General features: G+C 37.2%; 1 protein-coding gene across 5 annotated transcripts in view; it reads right to left on the minus strand.

Annotated features, from left to right (window-relative positions):
- fam13a (family with sequence similarity 13 member A) overlaps positions 1-24,488 on the minus strand; it is a 67,713-nt gene that overhangs the window by 39,314 nt on the left and 3,911 nt on the right. For 4 of the 5 annotated variants that reach the window (XM_023333798.1, XM_023333795.1, XM_023333799.1 and 1 more), the window contains exons 2-8: positions 23,207-23,402; positions 16,053-16,265; positions 13,302-13,479; positions 9,155-9,305; positions 7,526-7,591; positions 5,977-6,057; positions 3,053-3,309 (exon numbers count right to left, since the gene is read on the minus strand). In XM_023333798.1, coding sequence (XP_023189566.1) covers positions 3,053-3,309; positions 5,977-6,057; positions 7,526-7,591; positions 9,155-9,305; positions 13,302-13,479; positions 16,053-16,265; positions 23,207-23,402 — 1,142 coding nt within the window. Of the gene's footprint in view, positions 1-3,052; positions 3,310-5,976; positions 6,058-7,525; positions 7,592-9,154; positions 9,306-13,301; positions 13,480-16,052; positions 16,266-23,206; positions 23,454-24,488 lie in introns of those variants that run through there. The other variant, XM_023333796.1, reaches the window with a different exon arrangement.

The following is a 24,488-nucleotide window of genomic DNA, read 5'->3' on the forward strand; positions in this document are numbered from 1 at the left end:
ACTTTCTTCTAAAGGTCGCTCATGTTTCCTGCAGAGACCAAAACTGCAACTGATCATAATTTAAATGTTTCAGCAAGAGACATGGTAAAACGTCTTTGTGTCTCTCTCGCTTTGAGTTTTTCTCTCTGTTTTTGCTTTTATTTTGTCTTCAGGTGTTGACCCAATTTTCTTTATTAACAGATGCAGAGGTCAGTCCTCCCTGAGTCGGGTTGTGCACTGCAAAAACACAAAATCTTATCAAATAATTTTGGTCTCTTGTGCAAATATCTTAGTACACTTGAAATAAGACAAAACTAAATTATAGGCAACTTTTCAGCAAGAACTAGAAGCTTGTTTTATTAGTGAAAAAATCTGCCAACTACTACTTTTTCATCATTATTAAGGAATTATTGACTTAAAATGCAACCAGTCTTGCCATACGTTTTACCAGTGTCATAATTTTCCCTCATCAAATTACCATTTTTAAACTGTGTTGCAGAATTTTTTAAATTGTTTTTAAGTTCCTAGAATTTCTGTGAAACAAAATAAGCATATTTGAACTATTTTAACCTTTCTTTAAAAACATTTATGCACATAATTAGTCTTGTTTATATCTCCTCTAAGGTTTAGATTTTATATTTTAATGAGCATTCGGCAAAATTCATTTGTGCCCACAAGTTTGGCCAATAAATTCTGATTTTGACGAATTTTAATTGGACATGTTTCCTGTAAAATGGTATAAAATCCTTAAACTTGAAGTGAACTCCATCTTTTATAATCATATTCAATACCTGAACGCTGAAAGTCATTTTTGAAAACTTATAAGTTTTTCCAGACCTGTAAAGAAACCTCGGAAGTTCTCGAAGAAATAATTATTATTATGCAAAATTAAATATTATGCATCTGTTTGCAGCCATTTTGGGGCGAGTTGGGGAAAAGCAGCAGCTTATTTGAATTTACTAGACTAAAAAGTCATTATCTAAGAATGATTTTCAGAAAAAGATGAAATGAATATGTTTTGTATAGGCCATAGACCTGTCCTATCCTAACCTATTCAAGGAAGCAGAATAGGTGACATTTAAATCACATTTTCTCTGGGATTTTTAGGTTTAGATTTACATCAGAATAAAATCAGTTTGCCTGTAGAAAACTGCAGTGACTATCCTTGGACCTAAAGAGGAACATTCTGGAGTCAGCTTCAGTTATTACAGATAGAAACTAGAGATCAGGCCTGAAATCTGGATGTAGTGATGAACTCTGACCTGAACCTTCAGTCACATAAAGACAGTTACAAAGTCGGCCTCCTATCACCTGAGGAACATTTCCACGATTAAAGGACTAATGTCCCAGCAAGATCCGGAGAAACTCATCCATGTGTTTATTTTTAGTTGCATTGTTTACTGCAACATTATCTTCACAGGTCGGCCTAAACAATTAGATCCAAACTGCTGGTGTTGGTGTTTTCAGTAAAACCAGGAAGATGGAGAACATCAGCCCAGAACCACAGTCCCTACACAGATAATAGACTTTAAAATACTGATGTTAGTTCATAAATCACTGAACGGCTTAACAATGTGCTGTTGTCATAGCAACCTTACAGCCCTCTGAGGTCTTCTGGTTCTGGGGATGCAGAGCAGAACCAGAACCAGAACCAAACATGGAGAAACAGCATTCAGCTTCTATGAACAATCAACATTTTGATTTGCAACGACGGAACTTGACAATCATTTACTTTGTATTTTTTGTGTTTTTATGATGTAAAGCACTTTGAACTGCCTGGCTGCTGAAATGTGCAATACAAATAAACTTGATTGATTGATAGCAGCAGTGCAGGTGTATTGGCTGAGCCACCTTGATGCCCACTGCCAGCAGTGAGGAGCCCAACAACAGGCGCAGCTGCAGCGCTGCTATTCCAGGACTGGGGAAACTGGAAACCACTCGGCTCTGGTTTCAGCTTTCTATAAAAGGCCCTTTTGCATGCCGAATGCACGCCGACACCGGATTCAGGATACGGGTCCATAATTGCTGTCAGACATCTGAGATTCTTCACCTTTACCCTCGGCTGACGAGACGGTCACAACCCATTTTACCAGAGATGGATCCGATTTAAGAGAGATGCTCTGCTGAAGCAAACACAGAAATGATGCAGCTTGCTGACCGAATTTCACAGAAGCTCTGATGTTCATGAGAAAGTGTGGAAGTTTTTTTTTTTTTTGTCTGGTAAGTTTCCCAGCAGCAGGCGACTTTCTGCTGGAGTAAGAGGATAAACATTTTTGTTCCGACGAGTCGAGAACGGAGGACGAGACATTTGTTTCTATGGAAACTAAAACGCAGATTTCTACAGGATGTGAAGATGCTCACCTGAGTAAATATTCAGACTTTCTCCTACATGTTAAAAGGCATGCAGAAAAAAAAACATTCTAGTAATTCACAATTCCTGGAAATTGTGAATCAGATCAAAAGGCTAAAAAATGTTTTATTTTAAAATAAAATTAAGTTGTACATCTTTGTTTTTCCTTCTTGTGAGTATACTGCATATCACATTGCACATCAACTTGTTTTAAATACTTCTTTGATATTCTTTTATTTAAGAACAACACTACTGGTAGCTAAGCTAACATTAGCCTCCTAGCAAATACCGGTATTTATTTATTTTCTTAATTTGGTTAGCTTTATATAATATTTTCATTTCATCCAATTAGTGCATATAAAACAAATATTACAAACTACCAACACTTATTTTTGTTTAAATCTAAACTGTTGGAGTTTGATGGAATCTTACAGAATTGTTTAAAATAAACGTTTTATTTCTTTACACTGTATTTTTCTGTTGTTAGTCACATATTTTAAACAGAATCTCTAGATTGTTTGAACAGAAAAATTGGTTTCTGAATGAAAAGATCTGCAGATATTTGCATCTATTTCTTTTCCAAAATTTACAATGCATGTGTGCAAAAAAGCTGCCATTTCTTCCACTTTTTTTTAAATCATTGTTTTCAATGTTTTATCATTGTTTTAACATGCATGAAGGTCTAAAAATGTAAAACAGTCCCTGAATATCTTGAGCACAGACCTGTAAATCCCACGCACTGACCTGCTGAGGCCCTCCGTGCTGCTAGAGAGGCTGAAATCGACATGTGGGGAAGCGGTTCTGGAAGAGTCCGGTTCTGGCAGAGGCGACGTGTCCGTAACCTCTGGGCTTGGACTCGTCAGCTCTGAGGTCAGCGGTAAAACTATTGGTATGGAGAAGGACCTTGTGCTGGGCGACCCTTGAGGCTGTCTTTGCTGACGAGCGACTTGAGGCATGCCGTCGTTCCTCTCCTTCCGAACCTGATTGACACCGAAAAGTAACATTTTTAATGCATTGCAAGGTATATCTCACAAAAAAACCCCACATAATTTCTTGGTATTTGCATATAAAGTTTGCACATGAGAAGCTCCAGAGAAAGAGAGTTAGAAAAAGAGGAGAGAAGAGAAGTAAATGTCAAAGGTTAGTCAGGTTTCTGTCTTACCGTTCTGACCCTGAGTGGGTACATATTGCGTGAATTTCCAACTCTCGTGTAGGAAAAGAACCGTAATCTGATCACAGCAACATTTTGAAAGTTTCCTTTCTGCATTTTTTGGGATCACAACCAAAAGAGACTTAAAATACACCCTCTTAGGATGATAAAGAGCTTTCTCCCCCGTTATCGTGTCTGCAGAGCTCTGATATTGTTGCACATTAAGCCCAACCAGCGGCTACAGAGGACGAAATGGGTTCGACACCAGCGGCTTAACCATCGATAATGCTCTCCGACATCCAATGCTAAAAGGCTCGTCTACAGATAAACAGCTCGTTGCTGAATTAAAAGGCTTACGTTTTTGTTTTCCTCGCACCAATTATCAGAAAAGCGTTTCCATTTGGGTTGTAATTTAATGGCTTGCCTGAAAAAAGAAAAGAAAATCCATCAACGTAGCGTTCATTCAGACATCCAGGCACCTAATGGGGGGCTTTTTCCAGCATAATTAGTAGCACAAACTTCTTTAGCTGGACCTGGTATGGATTTTGGCCCCTGGAGCTTTTGATTGATTTGGCTCCATTAAGAGAAAACCAAACAGGAAAAAAAGCAGAAAAGATTTTGGACATCAGCTTGTTTTTGGGAGGGATAGGAGTCTGTGTCATCACGGGAAAGAGGCGTCATGGAGGAAAAACAGGCGATGGAAAAGATAACAAATATAAGGAACTGCTGTTATAGCAGATTTTTATTTTAGATCATGTAAAAATGCACAATGCATCATATTATTAAATGATTTAATGGCTTGTTTTCCAGGTATTGGATATACAGTAGGTGTGGATATTCAGCTGAAAAGCAAACTACGTTTTGTCTGAATAGCAATGACTCGTCTTTTCTTCTCATTTCCAGTTTCTGGCTCCTCACTGTGATTGGCTCAGTCAAAGAAACAACAAACAGGAGGTCAAAGGCCAGATGGAGAAGAAATCTGACACACCAGGATGAAAAATGTGACCTGGTTTCTAAGTCATGTCACTTTAAGGCGTATTTTGAAGAAAGAATTAAAAATCTGTAGTTCAAAACACAAAGACTTAAGATAATTCAACAAGGTAACAGAGCGACAGATTGATAAAGAAACTGTGTGACTTTGGTCAGCTTTCGTTGTTTTTAAAGTGCTCTATCAATACATTTTGACTTGACTTGACCTGACCAATGACCCTGTGACCTCTGGTGTCACCCAGGAGGTCAGCAGGATGATGAACATGGTCATTACGTTTTGCGCACAAAATCATCCTTAAATGAGATTTTAACCTGCTCAGTTCTGCCTATTTTCCACTCGCACATGAAAATGGCTGCAAGTAGATGCGCAATTATACAACTGAACATCTTTGAAAAGCATAAGTGGAGCCTCCTGCACAAGAATGCAGCAAGTGGTTTCTGAATTGTAAGTCAACAACAAAACTCTTGTCTTTTCCAGCAGCCATTATACAGCAAATACAGCAGTAAAACCAGCTGACCAAACATGTTGGGCCTCTGTTTGGGTTGCTAGGTAACGGGGCAGTGTGACATAACAAACAGGAGGCTTTTTCCAGACACCAAAAAATAACTTATTGCCAAAAAACTACAGGGTCTTTTTTATGGAGTTTGGGCTGTTTTTAGAAGCAGTAGAAACAAAATGTGAATTTTGCATAACAGATCCCCTTTAAGAACTGATTTTACCAAACATGTTTGCACTATGTGACTGGAAAACACATAACACTGCTCCTTTCATAGATATTAAGGTGTATTTGGTGTTTAAACTATTAAAATAGGCAGTTATAAGCATTTTTCAAGGGGGTTGTAAATATTATATTAAAATATTATTATTTAGTTGTTACACTGCACTGTTGAATCGCCTGATTGCAAACTTTTGTATTTTTAGGGATTGCCAGCTGAAGGAGCTGATCATCTCCCCTCAGCAGATATTTTAAGCATGTCGTCATACATGAGACAGCATTGTTTTCATCTCTATAGTGACAGTTTTCATCTCTATAGTGACAGTTTTCATCTAGTGACACCTTCCATGACTTGTTTTGACACACAAATCTGCAGTAAAAGCTACCATAGAAAGATAATTTCAGTCTAAAAAAGGGAAGACGTGCTTAAGAAGTCAACAGGATTTTACACACCTTAAAAAATTGCACTACTGACCTCCTGGAGCCCAGAGCTCAGTTTCTAAAGCATCAACAGGAAGTTTTCAGTGAGTTTTCGTCTACAGCAGCTGGAAGCTTTTGTAAGGCAAACTGAAGTCTGTGTTTTTCTCTTTCTGCAGATAATTGAGCTCTTGTTTCCTTTATTGAATCACGTCATGTGACCGAGGCCACGAGCATCGCAAGCCGTCTGACAGACGACCTCAAGGCTAATCAGCAGCGAGGAGCCCCAGCAGATAAGAAAGAAGAAAGCATTCAGAGGAAAACCGCCTGATAAACATAAAGCTAATCAAAACTGACAGATTTATTTTACACACCTTTGTCTTCTTTGTCTTTGAGGTTTTGATGCAGCTTTTGTTGAGATGTTTCATGTCTTCAAGTGAATTTAGAAGCTCAGTCTTTAGAAATTAAGAAAGAAAACAAATGTGTCATTTGTAGTGCTTAAAAAATATGTATTTTTAATATTCATCATAAAAGTATCAAAAATTTATTGCATTTTAGGGTGCAAAAAAGGATAATTGTGCATGTTGGGACTATGAATAAGGTCAACATGTTCTCCAGGGTAAAGGAATGGCATGAAGTAGATTTAAATCCGCCGACTGTTATAACATCTATAGGCTTATAGAAACTGAACTTGACTCCTTACAGAGGAAATTTTCCAAAACATGTTCAGGACACATTAATCACGTCACACAGATCACATGGCTGGGTTGTTATGGACTACAACCCAGCCACGTAGGATGTTTTTGAAGTTTCTTAAAGTAAAAACATCAACACTGTGTTACACGTCATACACAACGCGATAAAATAATCAGAAACAAACATAGTGGATAGGAAAAAAATCTACACATTACTGTAAAAATGGGAAGTTTGTTATTCGAAAAAGTAAGACCATGATACACATTTAAAGTCATATTCCATCATAGACACAGAAAAAAAGTCAAGTTTTATTAATCAGCTTTCATTATTTAGTTACGTTTAGCAAATATGGACATTAATTATAATGAATCTGAATCAAATAACTGACAATAAGAATCAACTGGAATGTAAAACACAAAATCTTACCAAGTATTTTTGATATAGTTTCTAGTGCAAATATTTTAGTACACTTGAAATAAAACAAAACTAAATTACAAGAAACGTTTCAGCTAGACATACCGGCATGTTTTAAGTCAATAATATTGATAATATTAATATTGATTAAAAGAAAGTACAAGTTCCACTGGCAGATTATTTCACTTATAACAAAAATATTTTCCCCAAGTGAAAACTAAACTAAAATTGCTTGATAAGATTTTGTGTTTTTTCAGTGCATTTGTTGTGAATTGATGCTATATAAACAAACTGAGTTGAGTTGAAGCCAAATTCAGACATTCTGGTGGGATTTTCCTTAGAAGTGCTTTAATTAAAACTATAATTTTAAGCGTTTTTTCTAAGATGTTAATTTGTTTGGTGAAGTATTCATTCATTCGGGACATGTAAAAGTGTTTCACGTGTTGCTAATTTGTTTTCTAAGACATAAATCTGTTTTCTGGAATGTAAATTTAAAGTTTTGAAAGTTGTAGAAGTGTTTCAGATTTTGTAATGTTGGCTTACTCTGTACTCTGGCCACTGTAATTTACTTACACCAAAGCAAAAAGCAAAGACACTTAGCAGAAATTACAAAATTAGATGATCTTCTTTAATTGTGGTTAAAAGCAAATAAAACCTAGTTGTAAATTTGCACACTTTTGCATCTAGATTACTGCAGCTTGTTTATTTCTTTTATTTTTGGTTTCAGTTGAACTGTACATGGAATATGTCACATAAAAGCTAAAACAGATTTGAGATGCGTTATCTGCTCATTAACAGAGTCAGAGAACTTACTTCTATGTGTGGAACTGGACTGAGATGACTGGATGATTTCTTCGTGTCTTCCTCTTCTGACTTAGCCTAGAAAGAGCAAAAATAGCATTTATAGAGTAATTTGAGATGCAATCATAGAAAAGTGTAAAATCTACCCTCTTTTCTTTGGACTTTATGTAATTTTTTAATCACTTCTCCTTGGCACCTGATAGAAAATTTGTGAAAAGTAGCTCAAATGTGACGAAAGACTTCAAAGTTTTGCTTTGCAGATTTATTAATGATGCAGGAGTCTAATACAAAAACACATGTATTGTATTTCCTCCCAGAAAGCCCTAGCAACAGTTAAAAATAGATGTGACGGTCCGCAGCCTTAAACACAGACGTAAACATGAAAACTGTCAGGCACAGCATGGATTCTCCAGCGTTTAAGTTATTGCTAAGGCTAAAAGGTGAACTGGTGAGAGCGTGCTGCGTTCAAAGACACCGCAAGGCTGTCAGTCATCTGCGTGTTCAGGTGGCAGTGTGTGGGTGTAAGATGATCTTTGTCGGCGGAGGGGATTCCCAGGGTCAGCGGGGTCGCTTACTGGTATTCACAGCATTGCTGCCGTATCAGACGCTGGTGATGCTGTAACTTTAATACTGATGGGTTTTTTCTTACTACTAGGAAGGTAAAAAATCCCAAACATTTTGAGGTTTAATGAAGATAAACAGCTAAAGACAAAAAGGATTTGCAGGTGATGCTGAGGCATACTTAGAGCACAGAGGGTCAGGTCAAAGGTTAACTCAGACCTCGAGGTTAGAGCCTGATGGTCATGTGACGGATGCTTCTACAACCGACGCATTGTTCACTCCCAGTCACTGAGCTGAAAACGTTCCAACCAAAGTAGGAATGTTTGGTTCTGACATAATCTTTAAAAATAAAAACGCAGCAGATGATTGAATGTCTGTTATTTTGTTTCATAATAACAGAAACAGGAAGGAGACTCAGAACTGAACCCTGAGGAATTCGCAAATCTACCTTCAACACATCCAACACACCTCACCACCGTCTCACTAACAGAGAAGGAAATGTGAGGCTTACAGAAATGATACGATGTGATGATGATATTGACTTTAGATACAATTTATTTCCGATGGATGGATGGATGGATGGATAGATGGATGGATGGATGGATGGATGGATGGATGGATGGATGGATGGATGGATGGATGGATGGATGGATGGATGGATGGATGGATGGATGGATGGATGGATGGATGGATGGATGGATGGATGGATGGATGGATGGATGGATCATGGTGTTGGATCCTGAGGCCTGTTTGTTCTGGTTCCTGCGAATCGCCTCCAGCTGTTTTTGATTAAATCTCCTCTGGAATCACCAATCAGAAAAACTTCAGACTGGAAACTGGAATGAAGCCGTCGGAGCAGCAAATGTAAATCAATAGGAGGAGACAGAAAACTGCTGTCCATTAGAGCTGCTCCTGCAAAGCTCTAATGGATAATCAATACTCTGATTAATTCAGCCTGGCGGTATTTAACTCATGATTCATGGAGAGGAACCGAGAAAAAGATCCTGATTAAACCACATGAGGCGCCCAGCCGCCGATCTGATCCATATAAACACCAACAGCTGCTGCTGCTAACAACACCTGGACGGGTCTGAGAGTCGAGCGCTCCTCCGTCTCGTCCTCTTTGTCCGGACTCTCGTCCTCAAAGATGCAGCTGTAGTTCTGGATGAACTGGACCATGATCTTATTGCAAATATTTTGATCCTTCACGGCTTCAGGACTGGGAGCAACTCTGAAAAAACAAACAAATGAAACAAGTTTCAGTTCAGAGAGTTTAAACTAGGGACGCATGGTTTGTTAGATTAAAATCAGTTCCAGTCGGTCTAACGGACTAATAATGTCCGTTAGACCTTCCTCTGTGTTGTAGTTTAACCTCCATCCACAAGGGGGCGCCACTGGCCATCTTTTAAGTAGAGCCAATTGGCACATGAATAAAGATGGAGGACAGAGGTTCCACACAGTCTATCCAGTGTGAACAATCGCAAATTAGGGCCATTGAAGATAGAAAAGCCAAAAGAGGAGTACATTTTTCCTAAAAAAAAACTCAGCAAACTTTAGATTAATCTGAGAAATTTTATATTAAAAAGTGGACATTTTTGAGTTTGAAAAGTAAAAAAAAATTCCTTGAAAAAATCTTAGAAACTTTCAGATTAATGTCAGAAATTTTCTAGGAAAAGAAATATGGGCATTTCTGAGTTTGAAAAGTTAAAAAAATTGCTAAAAAAAAAAAAAAAAAAGAAATCTTGAGGTTAATCTAAAAAAATTTTTTTGAAAAAACTTATTTGTCTCAAAAGTAAAAAATGTTTAAAAGTCCAAAACTTTCTGAGATTAATCTAAAAAAATAAAATCTGAATTTTTTTCTAGCAAGTTTCTGACTTTTCATACGTAATTTCCATGTTTTTCCAGAAATTTATTGCATTTTTCTATCAGAGTTTCTTTATGTTATGGAAATACTGTTGTCCCTCTCTATACAAGAGAAAATTGAGGTTTTTAAGAAATCAGCTAATTGTTAGTCGATTGATAAGATCAACTTTAGCTTAACTCTTTAATCGATAACTTTCATCCCTGGTTTAAACAGATCATGTGTGGAAATAAGTTTGAGAATCTGTTCCTGAATAAATGCTGCTCGGTCGGCGTCTTGGTGTTTAGATGAAATTGGTTCGTGTTTCATCTGAGCTGCCTTCCTGGTGAGCTAACAGCTGTGCTGGATGGCGGCTTGGCTGCAGGCCGAACTGTAAGTCTAATTATAAAACCTGGGCCTGCAGAGAGTCAGTGGAGAGGAGAACAGGTTGTACAGTGTGAAGCGCTTGGCACACTGAGAGCTGATTGTGTTTCATTTCTCGATTCACAGTCTGAACAAACCGATTCATAACCAGTGATGACGACCTGAAAGCATTTTGCTCTGCCTTGTTTCTTCTTGCTTTCAAAAGAACGTTTTCTAATCTTCTGACGAGGTTTTATCAAGAACTTATCAGGAAGCCCATCGAAGGTTATTTTTGGTCTTTGGATGCTTTTTCATACATTTTTTCAAACAATGACAGCGTTTTATTGAGTGTTTGGTTAGAAAATTAGATACTTGAACAGTTAAGAGGACTAAAAATGGTTTTAATCATGTAAAACAATTCCTGAAGGTCATGTTATTAGAAAATTTGTTTATTTGTTTATAAAAACACATCAAGTTGGACCAAAATGTTTATCCATCAACTATCTTCTTCCTCTTAATCGGGTCGCTGAGGCTTATTGACTTCCAGATCACTCAGGTTTTCTTGAATATTCATATTTGGTTGCAGCCGTCTTCCTGTCCATCTGACGCTGCCTGATGCTGCCACTACCGTACTTCACAGTAAGAAAGTTGATGTCCAGCTGATTATCTATGCCGTTTCTCTCCAGACATGCCAAATTTGGTTTGATTAGATCAGAGAATTTAGATTCCCATAATTTCACACTCTGTAAAGTTGACTGCATGTTAGTTTGTTTTAATTACGGTTGGTCTTCTTGTTCAGATGCAATGAATCTCCATTCTGAGTGTAAATGTTGTGAATTTTTATGCAGCTATTACATCTAAATGTTTTTTGATTCATTTTGTAATTATTAATTTTGCAGTTATGAGTTATTTTGTGTTGATTTTATACTTGTTTAGGGTATAAAAGCTTAAACTCCTCTAAAGATTCCTGCAGTGTGAATATTTTGGCTGTTATTCCCCTTGCGGCGCTGCCAGGTAACAGGCCTTTAATGCATCCTGCAGGAAAGATGCCAAATATGCAGCAGGATGTCGATAAATGTCTTCATCCAACACCAGACTGATGAGACTGATTTTGTGCTGCCTTCAGCAGGAAATGTAAACACAAGTTGATTCATTTATATAATATTTTTGCATTATTTAAGTCTGAATTTTAAGATTTTATTTCGTTTTCACAATACTGGCAGTTTAATTCACCTTTCTGTGCAAACAGCGCCATCTGCTGGCCAAGTAGAGTCCCAGATGGAGGACTGTGTTAACCCTTCTAACAACTTTAATGTGAATAAATATTTAAAGTAATGAACAAAAAGCATATATCTGGTCTGCGATATGTTTCAGTTTTACTGTCAATCAAATGTTAAGTGTGTTTCTTCCAACCTTGATCTTCTGCCAGTTTGTGCCAATGAACTCAGTTTGGATTATTTTCAACAGAATCGAGTTTGATCATGAAGCACAGCAAATTCCCTCAGGGAAAATACAATCACATTTTTTTCCTGTAACACGTCGTAAAAACGAAGCGTTCGAAGTCGCATCCGTGTTTGGCTGATGGCTCTCTGCGGATCTGATGACTGATGGCCGTGTTGGCGGCAGTCCTCTAATTAGTTTGCAGCACGTGTTTTGGCACGGCTGTTTATGGAGGTTGTAATGCTGTGTGGTGTGTTTGATGTTCCTGCAGGGTGTGTTTTTTTATTTTATTTAATGAGACACTGTATTTTCACCTTTGCTCTGACGGTTTCATCAGTTTGTTTCCTAGAAAAGAAATCTTTGATTGGTTTATCATCGCTTCCAAGGAGCCTGATTTAATCATTTAATTTGGAGTTAGTGAGCAGTTCCCCAGGTTTTCTTTGCACTTCACTTGCAGTCCATATTGCTCCTCCCTGCAACTCTTTCCAGCTCATATTTTTAATTCATTCTGAGGCCAGATAGGAGATAAAATCCCTACATAAAGTTCTGAAATCGGCCCAAAATCTCTTTTCAGTAGGGAGTTGTTGGGAAAACTCCAGGAGTTTTAGCCATCTGAGGCAACTCATTTTTATATGGAGTTTAGCTGTTTTGCACAATATGTAGTATATATAGAATATAGTAAATAGTCACTGTATCTATATCTACCTATCCTCTCTTAATTTTTCAGTTTAATGCCTTTGACTTTGCTTCAAATGTAAGACTGTTAACTTCCAAATTAAGAGATTAAACTTTTTTTTGCCCCCACCCCAGTTTTATTGCTTACAGCAGAGAGAAACTGAGAGAATACAGCTGCAAGACATTTTCAAATGTTCTCTAAGGCCATCAAAGATGTAAATATAGTCAAAATAAAAGCACAGATGTTAGCTTTAATTTACACAATTGAAGATCTTGTCAGCAAATCTGCTTAAATACAATCAGAAATTTATTAAAAGAGGAACCTGAGCATCGGAGTATTTTAATCTTTTTTGATCAAAATTATAAATGGCCCACTTGGATTCATTTAAATTTTATAGCAAAGGATGCATGACAAAGATCATTTTACCAAGAATTTTATTCTAGTTTCTAGTGCAAATCTCTTAGTACTCTTGAAGTAAGAATAAGCTCATTTACAAATAACTTTTCAGCAAGATATGGCTTGTTGCAAGTCAATAAGGAATTAGTGAGCTACAACAAACTCCTGCCTTGATGAAGAGCTACTTGTAAGTTAGTTTTGTCTTATTTCAAGTGTTTCAAGATACTTGCACTAGATTTTGGTCTGCTAAATGATATCTCTAGTAGTTTTGACTGATTCAGCTTAAGAAATGGGAACAAATGCTGTCTTTTTGACAGGCTGCTAATAAGTAAGTGTCAAAAAAAGTAATTTAAAAATCTGCTGAATTTGAAATGAGGAAATTTTGAATTTCCAATGATTCATTGGAAAGATTTATGTGTCTTTACGCATAAAAGTGAACAAGGATAGAACTTAAAAAGCTCCAACCTTCAGAAAGACGAGTATTGTTTACTGAAGTAAATTTTTCTACTCACTGAAAGACGCTGGGTCCAAACACGGTGGCGAGGTTCTGGGCCGTCATGCGGTTTTCTTCGTGGTTTTTGTCCACCAGAGTCAGGAAGTTGCAGAGGTAGCGCAGGAGGTTGTGGTGAACATCTGGCAGCTGCTGCAGGAAGTCTCTAATCACCAACCAGGAAACATCACCTCCTCTGTCTGGAAAACAAAAAAACATCATCAGAAAGACTAGCTGTTCCTCAACCAAACACATAAATTGATGTTTGCTGATTTACTATTTATTTATGATTTATTTAATTTAAAACAGGGACAATATACAGTATACATTAACCACAAGTGGAGAGATGCACTGTATGAGCTCTAAGTGCTAATTTCCACATGTAGTCACCGCTGATCAGCTTCTGAAAATTTTAACCATCTAGATGTTGATTTGACATGAAGTGGGATATGTTTTTCTATTCAGTTTGTGCAATTGGAGAGTACCCCACAACATCATACTACCACCACCATGCTTGATAACTTGTGAACTGTTGTTGAGTCTGGAAACGTGACTTTAGATTAAACATATTTCTTGTCTTTGTGACCAAATATATCAGCCTTTTTCTTCTTCGGCAGATGCAGATTTCAGTCAAAGGTTCAGGTCCAGATCCAACCAGTTCTTGCCAGCCAGCATATTTCAGTTTGATCCCAAACACCCATAAAAACTGACGTTTAATCTCCAGTTATGGTGACTTGGACAAGCCTTACAGCAAAGAGCCTGAAAATATGTTGAGACTCTTACTCAGGATAATTAATTAGGTCAGAGTTGGATAAACGGATATGACTGACGCAAATGTTGTGAATGGCTCTCTGCTTGTGTTCATGCATGCGTACCAATATGGGTACATCTGTGTCAGTGTGCAGAGGGCCAGAGGGGAACAATGGCCTACAGTTGTAACTCTACAGATGAGTGAAGTTCAGATTCAGTGCAGGTTTGAGTGAATACTGTTTATTTTGCGTTTCAAATTAAGATGCTGAGGAGAAAAATGCACAGATTGTATCTAAAAACATCTTTTACATGAGTCTAAGTTTAATTAAGAAATTAAAATAATTTAGATACATTAAATATGTGGGTAACTTATGATGCTGCAGTGTTTAGTTCATCAAAGCATACTGCTCTCTAGTGGCCAAGTTGACCACTACAAGCACTCAACATGCTAAGTCGAGTAAATCTCAGTCAGTCAGTTAAAATTCATGGAAATATTTACAAACTTTTGGGTGATATTCATCATTACACTTTCTTTGAAGTGCAATTTTTACAAATATAAAAATCTAACCTTGTTGTTCCTATTAAAGTCCGAGCTAGCTTTAAGCTACTAGCAGCAGAGCAGCTAGCCTTTAGCTATTTCATCAACATCTGTTTTAACTGTTGCCAGGTTGTACTTCCATGGTACCAGTGCGAAGCAGTGATTTATAAAATTTAATTTATGTTTTAGCTGTTTCCTCAAAAGTCAGGATTTCTGAGTTCTAAGTAAAAACATTTTAAAAAGGAAGTGAAGCGACCGCTGAAGTTGGAGCACTAGCTTAGAAAAGTCCCAGAGTTCAAAATAGGTTATGTATTTTTGCCTTTTGGTAATTCATTAGAGAAATAATTAATGGTGAGTGTTTTCAGTCATTCCAAGATCTAAGTTCTGATTTCTGAAGTAAATTGAACATGGGTACTATTAGCAAAAATCAGCACTAATAAAGGCTAAAGCCACTCGCTTAAACTTGAAAAATATCACTTTTAAGTTTAAAGAAAAATATGTCAGCATTAATATGATAAATAGTAGAAATAATAGAAGTGCAACTAAGTCTCCACTTGTTCTACCCAGGCTTTAATTTAGCATTAGCACAGTTAGCTCCTTGATATATTTTGGTTAATTATAGAAAAAACTTGACAGTCCTGATTCTCACCCTGCATGGAAAAGTGGATATAAAAGGATTTAATTAAATTTAATAAGTAAATGAAGTAGTTTTGAATTGAATTGAATTTGTTTGGGAAGTGGGGACCTCTAATCGAATTCTTCCTTTTGACCCACTAACCTTGGGCTGGCTCTCATGCCACCAGATTTTTAAAAACATGTCTGCAATATGTGTGGCAGACTGGAGATGATGTCTTGTTCATTTCAAAGCACTAGAATATAATTTTCTGTCTGTCAATAGCAGAAAAAAACAAAAACAAAGAGAATTTATCAAAATCAACAACAAAAAAGCAGCCAGAGTTTAAAAAAGGGAACTATAATAGAAGCAAGAAATAGCAACAAAGAGGCCAAAACAGTTTCACAAAGTCCAACAGAGTACCAATACGGTTCTCTGATAAACAAAGCAGATATTTATGGCGGCCATAAAAGCAAAACAAACACTTCAGCCAAACTGTTCTCTCCTCTGCCATCATTCGCATAAAATATAACCTCCTGGATCTGGAGCTGGACGGGAGCAAACACTTTCTCTGCCAAAAAAAACTCACTTTAAATGTTTAGGACTGCCAAGATTATCGCCCTGAGATCCATGACTGCTGGGATCAATAACTCAGATTTAACTCAGCGATGACCTGGTTGGCTCTGTTTGATGGAGAAGCTGCTTTCATCCATCTATGACCCAGATATTCATAATATTTATTTATTACACTTCTGCAAAGTGTAATAAATCTGCAAATACTGGCTGTAAAATCCTAAAGCTCCATCTACTTCTGCTAGTTGGATCACCCTGAGCGGATAAGATAAAGGTGGGAGTGGGAGTTAATGTTTTACCCTCATAGTGCTGTATGAGTTTCTGCTGCACCGCGGAGCCGACCAGGCCTTCAGGCAGATCTCTGAGGTAGCGTTTGAGCAGGCTGGACACGGTGCACAGATCCGACTCTGAGAGCAGCTCCGCCTCGTCGCCGCCGCTCTCCAGTCGCAGCTTCAGGGTCTCCACAGCCCGAACGTTCCCGTTTACTCTGAACAAACCTTCCTGATGCAGCGCTGCAGAAAGGCGAAGGAAAACACTATTTAGTTACAGTTAGACACCTAATCATGGAATCGGAGCTGTGCAATCAATTATTCAGTAAAACCAGTTACTGGTAGAAAACAGAATCCTCGAGAGGATTTTTAAAAATCATTTGTGAGATCAGTACAGCGGATGTAAGACTTTAACAAATCAATCAAGTAAAATCAAATTTTATTTGTATAGCACATTTCAGCGGCAAGGCATTTCAAAGTGCTTTACATCATATCAAACACAGAAACACAATGCAACATAGAACCAACAATCAAAACACGACATTAAGTCAAGTTCCATCAATAAATTTGTAATTGATTACTTTTCAAATACAATCCTAAACAGGTGGGTTTTTAGTCGAGTTTGCATCCATTGAAGGTTTACCTGTTACAGTCCTACTGTGTTATATGGAACAAAATACCTGTTGCTCTTTTTATTCCCACTCACGCTCACAATCACACAGTTTAAAACGATTTAGTCAGCATTTTAATGGGCTTCCGGCACCAGGCTCCCTACACCTCTTTCACGGAATTTCGCTCTGGGACTCCGCCGTCCCTCACGGATTTTTGTGCAATTTCAACATAGAATCAACAATCAGACAACGACATTAAGTCAAGTTCCATCAATAAATTTGTAATTGATTATGTTTCAAATACAATTCTAAACAGGTGGATTTTTAGTCGAGATTTAAAGGAAGTCAGTGTTTCAGCTGTTTTACAGTTTTCTGGAAGTTTGTTCCAAATTTGTGGTGAATAGATCCTGAAAGCTGCTTCTCCTCATTTGGTTCTGGTTCTGGGGATGCAGAGCAGAACCAGAACCAGAAGACCTGAGAGGTCTGGAAGGTTGATACAACAGCAGCAGATCTTTAATGTATTGTGGTGCTAAGCCGTTCAGTGATTTATAAACTAACAACAGTATTTTAAAGTCTATTCTTTGAGCTACAGGGATCCAGTGGAGGGACTTTAAAACTGGTGTTATGTGCTCTATCTTCCTGGTTTTAGTGAGAACGCCAGCAGCAGCATTCTGGATCAGCTGCAGCTGTTTGATTGATTTGTTGGACAGACCTGTGAAGACGCTGTTGCAATAATCAATACGACTGAAGATGAAGGCATGGATGAGTTTCTCTAGATCTGGCTGAGACATTAGTCCTTTAATCCTGGAAATGTTCTTCAGGTGATAGAAGGCCGACTTTGTAACTGTCTTTATGTGGCTCTGGAGGTTCAGGTCAGAGTCCATCACTACTCCCAGGTTTCGGGCTGATCGCTGGTTTTCAGTTGTAATAACTGAAGCTGTGCATTGACTCTAGATCGTTATGTTTTCTGTTCAGCTGGAGAAAGTTTTGGCACATCCACACATTTATGTTCTAAGCATCTGTTCAGTGATTGGATGGGGTCAAAGGTCACCTGGTGACCTCGTAATGTAGAGCTGTGTGTCATCTGCATAGTTATGGTAGCTAATATTATTTCCTGTTATAACCTGAGCTAGTGGGAGCATATAAATATTGAATAAAAGGGGTCCTAGGATTGAACCTTGGGGTACCCCACATGTGACCTTTGACCTCTTTGATGAGAAGTTTCCAACTAAAGCAAAGAAATTCCTGTTCTTTATGTAGGATTCAAACCAGTTAAGCACTGGACCGGAGAGTCCGACCCAACTCTCCAGTCGACTCAGTAATATGTCATGGTCAACAGTGTCAAAAGCTGCACTGAGGTCCAACAGAACCAGCACTGTGGTTCTGCCACAGTCCGTATTTATATGGATGTCATTGAACACTTTGACTAGGCCAGTCTCTGTGCTGTGGTGAGCACGAAAACCAGACTGGAAGGAGTCAAAGCGGTTGGTTATAGTTAGGAAGCTAGTTAATTGTTTACACACAGCTTTTTCAATAACTTTGCTGATGAATGGGAGGTCAGAGGTCAGAGGTTGGAGATCGGCCTGTAATTCTGCATTAGTGATTTGTCCAGATTGTTCTTTTTTATAAGTGGTTTGATTACTGCTGTTTTCAGAGCCTGGGGGAAAACGCCTGATGAGAGCAATGAGTTACTATTTGGATCAGATCAGCAGCAATAACAGGCAGGACTTTCTTAAAGAAATGTTCTAGAGTTATAGATCTAGGACATCCAGACAGCAGGAACTGGAGCTTAGTTGACTTATAATTTCCTGTAGGGTTTTATAATTAAGTAGTTGAAATTGGGTCATTTTTCCTGTATTTGTTTTGTTTGGGCACAGCATTGGTACTGACTTTATAGTGGATGTACAGATTAATCCTCTGATTTTTTGAATTTTCTCTGAAAAGAAGCTGGAAAACTGGTTGCAGGCGGCAATACATTGGAATTCAGGCGGTAACGTCACAGGAGGGTTTGTGATTCTGTCAACTGTTGCAAATAAAGCTGGAGCATTGTTAATGTTTTTGTTTATGACATCTGCAAAGAAAGCCTCTCTTGCATGTTTTAGTGTTAAATGATAGTTACGTAGTCTTTCCTTATAGATGTCACAATGAACGTGGAGTTGAGTTTTACGCCATTTTCGTTCTGCCCTACAGCAGAGTTGTCTTGTCTGTTTGTGTATTTCTCCATGGAGATTTCTTCCTACCAGACACAACCTTCATTTTAATTGGGGCAATGGAATCGATGATACCTGAAACTTTAGACTGAAAATCATTTACCAACTTATCTACATCATTACAGCTTAAGGGTGAGGAAGAAGAGTAGATCTGATTAAATGTTTCTGGTGTGTTTTCAGTGAGAGAACGTTTTGTGATGGTTGCTGTTTGTCCAAGTGGGTTAAAAGATAAAGAACTTTCAAAGATAACAGGAAGTGATCCGACAATGAGACATCAGTTACAGAGACACTGGAAATATTCACACCCTTACTGATAACCTTTAAAGGGTCAGTGTGTCCAAATGGGAAACCTCCATATGGTTTAAACCAGATATTTACATACTGTAGAAAAGAAATTTTTTTTTCCTCATACGACATAAAATTTGATCCAATTTTTTCCAGAAACACCTGCTAAATGCCAGAAAAATCAGAAAAAGGTCTTCTTCAAGATTTTTTTTAAACAAACCTTTTTTAAAAACGTAATGCGGCATTTTATGATACTTTTGGAGTAATGGATTCTTCCTCTTTAATTGGCCTTTCAGTTCACATCAATGTAAAAACTGATTCACTGTGGAAAACAAAATCTCTCACTTCAGACTTTGTTGATTTGGTTTTTGGATTCATCCACAGATTTGTGTCCAGATGACTCAGCTGTTGTGAATTAACCAATCAGAAGCCTCCAAAGCCATGACATCATCATCTGGGCTTTCCAAAGTATTTAAGATCTAGCAGACATTGTGTTTGCATAAACTTTGAAATATAAAATAAAACTAACAAAAAAAAGTATGTCTAAAAAATCTTTTTGTAAATCATCTGGACTTTTAAAAAATTTATTTGTTTTTCATAACCTTTCCCAAGATGATCGCAGATCATAAATTACTTTCTTCCAGTTGTTTTTGAGATTTAAGTGATTCATTTTGATACAAACTTTATGAACCTTAATATAATTTAATAACCATGACACACAAACCAGCAGGTTTTTCCGCCGTAAAACAATGTTATCTTTACAACACTATTTTATGCTTGTCATGTTTTTTTAGATCTAATTTTGTGGGTTTATTTGAATCTTTATCATTACCCAGATGATGATGATCACAGCAAGGTGATGACCTGAATGTTTTTTTATGACTCATTCATGCCTCTGCCGATATCATATTTTGATTTTAGTCAATGTTTAACTTAAATTGTTTTAACGTCAGCTAAAATTAAACTTGTGATAAAATAAACGAGTATGTGTGAGATTTTACCACATCAACAAAGATCCTAGAGGTTTTTCTCTCTCAAAGAATCTCACATAATCTTTACTCTCAGCAGCTTTAGCCTTCAAAATAACATTTAACCATTGCTTTGCAGCAAAATGGAGCTGGATTCAAAAGTATATTTCATTCAGAAACTGCTGTGAGTAAATATTTCTTTGCTATAGTCTTAACTTGGTTGGTAACAATTTACTAAATAAGTTAAAATTTAATTGCTGCAGCTGGAGACAAAATATTGCATTGTGGAGGACAGTCGTCCATATCTCTTTGATAAACGCTACTGTTTATAATTTAAAATGAATAAATATTATGTCTTCCAGAAGTAGCTTGTAAAAAGTTCTGTACTCCTGTAGTGACATCTAGTGGTTAAATTGATGCACTGCAGTATGTGAGAATTAAAAGAGTCGAGGTTTACAACGTGTTCCAAATTATTATGCAAGTGATATTTTCTCACATCTTTTAAAAATGGTCAATGCAAATGATGGTCAGTATAATTTTCAAGTCATGAACTATTACAGTATAAATCAAATTTTACTGAACAAAGCTCCACGTGATAACAGTATTTCTTTCAAAAATAAAAAACTCAAAATGCAAAATGTTCCAAATTATTATGCACAGCAGATTTTCTAAACATTTTATGGATTATAAAGAACTGCAAAAGGTCATTCTTTGAATGTGCAGCATTAAGTGGTCACATGTACTAAAATCAAAAGCTATTTCAGTTAAAAACATCTTAACAGACCCAGTTGCATGTTAACATTGGACCTTCTTTAATATCACAGCACAATTCTTGCATCCATTGAACTTGTGAGTTTGTGGAGTTTCTGCTTGAATTTCTTTGCAGGATGTCAGAAAACCTTCCCAGAGCTGCTGGTTGATATGAACTGGATTCAGATCTTCTGTTTGAGGAAACTCCAAAGGTTCTCAGTAGGGTTGAGGTCAGAGGTCAGAGGAGGATGGTGACCACACCATGAGTTTCTCTCCTTTTATGCCCATAGCAGCCAATGACACAGTGCAGCATTCATTGTCATACATGAAGATAATTTTGCTACTGAAGGTTCGGCTCTTCTTTTTGAACCATGACAGAAAGTGATCCGTCAGAAAGTCCATATACTTTGCTGAGGTCATTTTCACACCTTCAGGGACTCTGAAGGGGCCGACCAATGATTCTCTCTCCATGATTTCAGCCCACAGCATGACTCCACCACCTCCTTGCTGATATCATAGCCGTGTTGGGACATGGTGGCCGTCCACCACCAATCCACTACTGCGTCCATCTGGACCATCCAGGGTTGCACATCAGTCATCAGTGAACAAGTCTGTTTGAAAATTAATCTTCATGTATGGCTGGGCCCACTGAGACCGGTTCTGCTTGTGAGTTCTGGTTAGGGGCCCAATAGTAGGTTCATGCACCACAAGCCTCTGGAGGATCCTCCACCTTGAGGCTCCAGAGGCTCCAGCAGCTTCAAATAACTGTTTGCTGCTTTGTGAGGACATTTTAACAGCTGCTCTCTTAATCCGATGAATTTGTCTAACAGAAACTTTCCTCATTCTGCCTTTATCTGTACAAACCATCTTTGTTCTGAATCAGCCACAAATCTCTTCACAGTACGATGATAACGCTTCAGTTTTTGTTAAATATCTAATGTTTTATACCTTCTCATACGGCACTACACTATCTGATGATTTCCATCAGCAGAGATCCTTTCTCTTTCCCATATTGATTGAAACCTGTGGCCTGCTTAATAATGTGGAACATCCTTCTGAAGTAGATTTTCTTTAATTGAGCTCACCAGACAAACTAATCAACCAGATCTCTGAAATTAATTATAGTGATTCAAAGAGCCCTGACACACAATACCATCTATAAATTTAATAGCACAACAAAAAATTTAATCTTTATGACACTTTAATCCAATTTGCATAATAATTTGAAACACGGTATATAGATATGGTAAATTTACATTACAATGATCAAATGTTAGCCACTCAAATGTAGCTGGAATGCATCTAATATACATTTATCCAATAGAGCTGGTAGTTTTCTGTTGATGCGCATTATTTATGTCAATAATGTCTGTTGGGGTGTACTTCTATATATATATACATATTATGTATATATATATTCATATGTGTGTGTATATATTTATTCATTTGTATTTTTTGAAATACAGACATATTTCAGCAATATGTTGAAAACATATAGATGTTTTTGTATTTATGTGCTGTTTTTCTACACTCTACTGTTTTCTATTCAGTTGTTTTTCCATTTCTGTTACTCTTATTTTTTCTGTCCTTTTTCTGATGTAGTAGCTTAAATTTCCCACTTGTGGGAAATAACAAAGGATTATCTTACTTTATCTTATTAAAGTATTCTGCTGGAAGGAAACATATTTTCTATTACAGGTTTTCTTTCTTCCATAATTTGTTACTCTTTAGTTTGACCTTTTTAGAAAGAAAATGTCTTTTCATGTATGTCTCATTGTAGAAACATTGAGAAGAAAAAAATACTGTACATTCATTTATAAATCTGAGCTTTCTTTAAAGTAAATAAAGCACAGAAATATTTTTTAAAAAGCCATGGAAACCACAGCACCAAGTCTGTCGCAATAACAAATTTAACAAGTTATTGCAATAAATGATAATATTGTTGCTTTCAGAAGATTTTCCATCATAATAATGCAAGGATGCATCCTAAAAGATCAATAAACTTCTAATGAACTCGGAACCTGGAAGACATTATAAATATCCAAAATAAATAAACAAAAACAATAAATAAAATGAATTATGAAGTCTCTGTAAACACAATTATCCTTCAAAAAAAGGGCTAGTTGAGATCAAAACCCCAGACTGAAGACTTTAGTCATCCAGTTTTTGGATGAAAACGAGAAAAGAGGAAACGATAAATCAGGCAAATGGAAATTATTGATCTAATTTTATCGTGCAATTATTGTTTCTTGCAACAGGCCTGTACACACACTAATGTTTTTTTTTGTAATGAATTGTTAATGATTGTTGTAATGAATTTCAAACCAAAACATTAATATTGTTGAATATGTTCCTGTTACCATGCTTGCTGAGATGCTCCACCATCCTCCGCACCAGCAGAGGCACTCCGTCCTCCACCAGGCCGCGCTCCCTCAGCTCCAGCAGGGACGCGCCAAACACCCTGGTGCTTTGGGCTGCCACAGCTCTGGATCTCAGCATGGGTATCTGGACCATCCTCTTCATGTCTTCTCTGACCAGAACAGCAGTCTGGTTGTGCTGCAGGGAGAGAGAAGAGCAGAAATCAGCCATCATGAGGCAGGCGTCAGCTCAGAGCTGCAGGATCATTGCAGGAAATGCAGCTCCTGTATTTAGAGCGTCATGCTATGGGAGGTGAGGGGAAGCGTTGCAGGTTACCAGGTTACACCTTTGTTAAAGAGAGAGAGACACTCAAACACAAGGTTGCAGAAATTAGCATTTAAGGTCATAGATTCATAACATAACAAAAGTCTTACCTGGTTACCTGTGGAGGCACACATTGTTACACTCGCATGGTAAAACTCTGAGTTAAACTGTCACCTGCTTCCATTAAATCTCTGCCACCTGCGTCACTTTTACTGCTGCATCGTTTTATCCGTCTTTGTTTATTCAGTTCTGCTTTCAGCTAAGACTTCCTGCCGTTCTGGATCCTGCAGAGTGGAAGGAAGTCTCAGTGCGGTTGTCATGGCTACAACTCCACCATATTGTAGGTCCATGGTTCAGCCATTCACACTGCAAAAACACAAAATCCTACCAACTAGTACTGCTCCACTTTCTACTGAAAATATCTTAGCACACCTGAAATAAGACTAAATTAACTTACAAATAACTTTACAGCAAGAAATAGCTTGTTTTAAGTCAATAATTCATTGATGTTGATGAAAAATAACTAGTTAAATTGGCATATTACTTAACTTACAAGATATTTTCCTATGCTTTTTGTGAAATAATCTGACAATGGAGCTAGTACTTTTTCATCAATATTAGGGAATGATTTACTTTAGACAAACTACTAATTCTTGCTGAGAACTTACTTGTAAGTAAATTTCTCTTATTTCAAGTGAACTAAGATATTTTCATTAGAAACTGGACTAAAAATACTTGGTAAGATTTTGTTTTTGCAGTGCAAACAGGTGGACTGACACACTGAGAAATGTCTGAACTGAGATACGTTTGAGTTCTTAGTGGCTGATGAAAACATATTTCATCAGACGGAACATTTTATTTGTTTATTTCATTAACTTACAGTTAAAACAAACCTATCACATGTTGACATAAAGAAAAGCTTAAATGTAGTTTAAAGAAAGAAAAATCTTGCATCGTCTA

This window comes from Xiphophorus maculatus, chromosome 5 (assembly GCF_002775205.1).
Source record: "Xiphophorus maculatus strain JP 163 A chromosome 5, X_maculatus-5.0-male, whole genome shotgun sequence".
NCBI classification, from domain to species: Eukaryota; Metazoa; Chordata; class Actinopteri; order Cyprinodontiformes; family Poeciliidae; genus Xiphophorus; species Xiphophorus maculatus.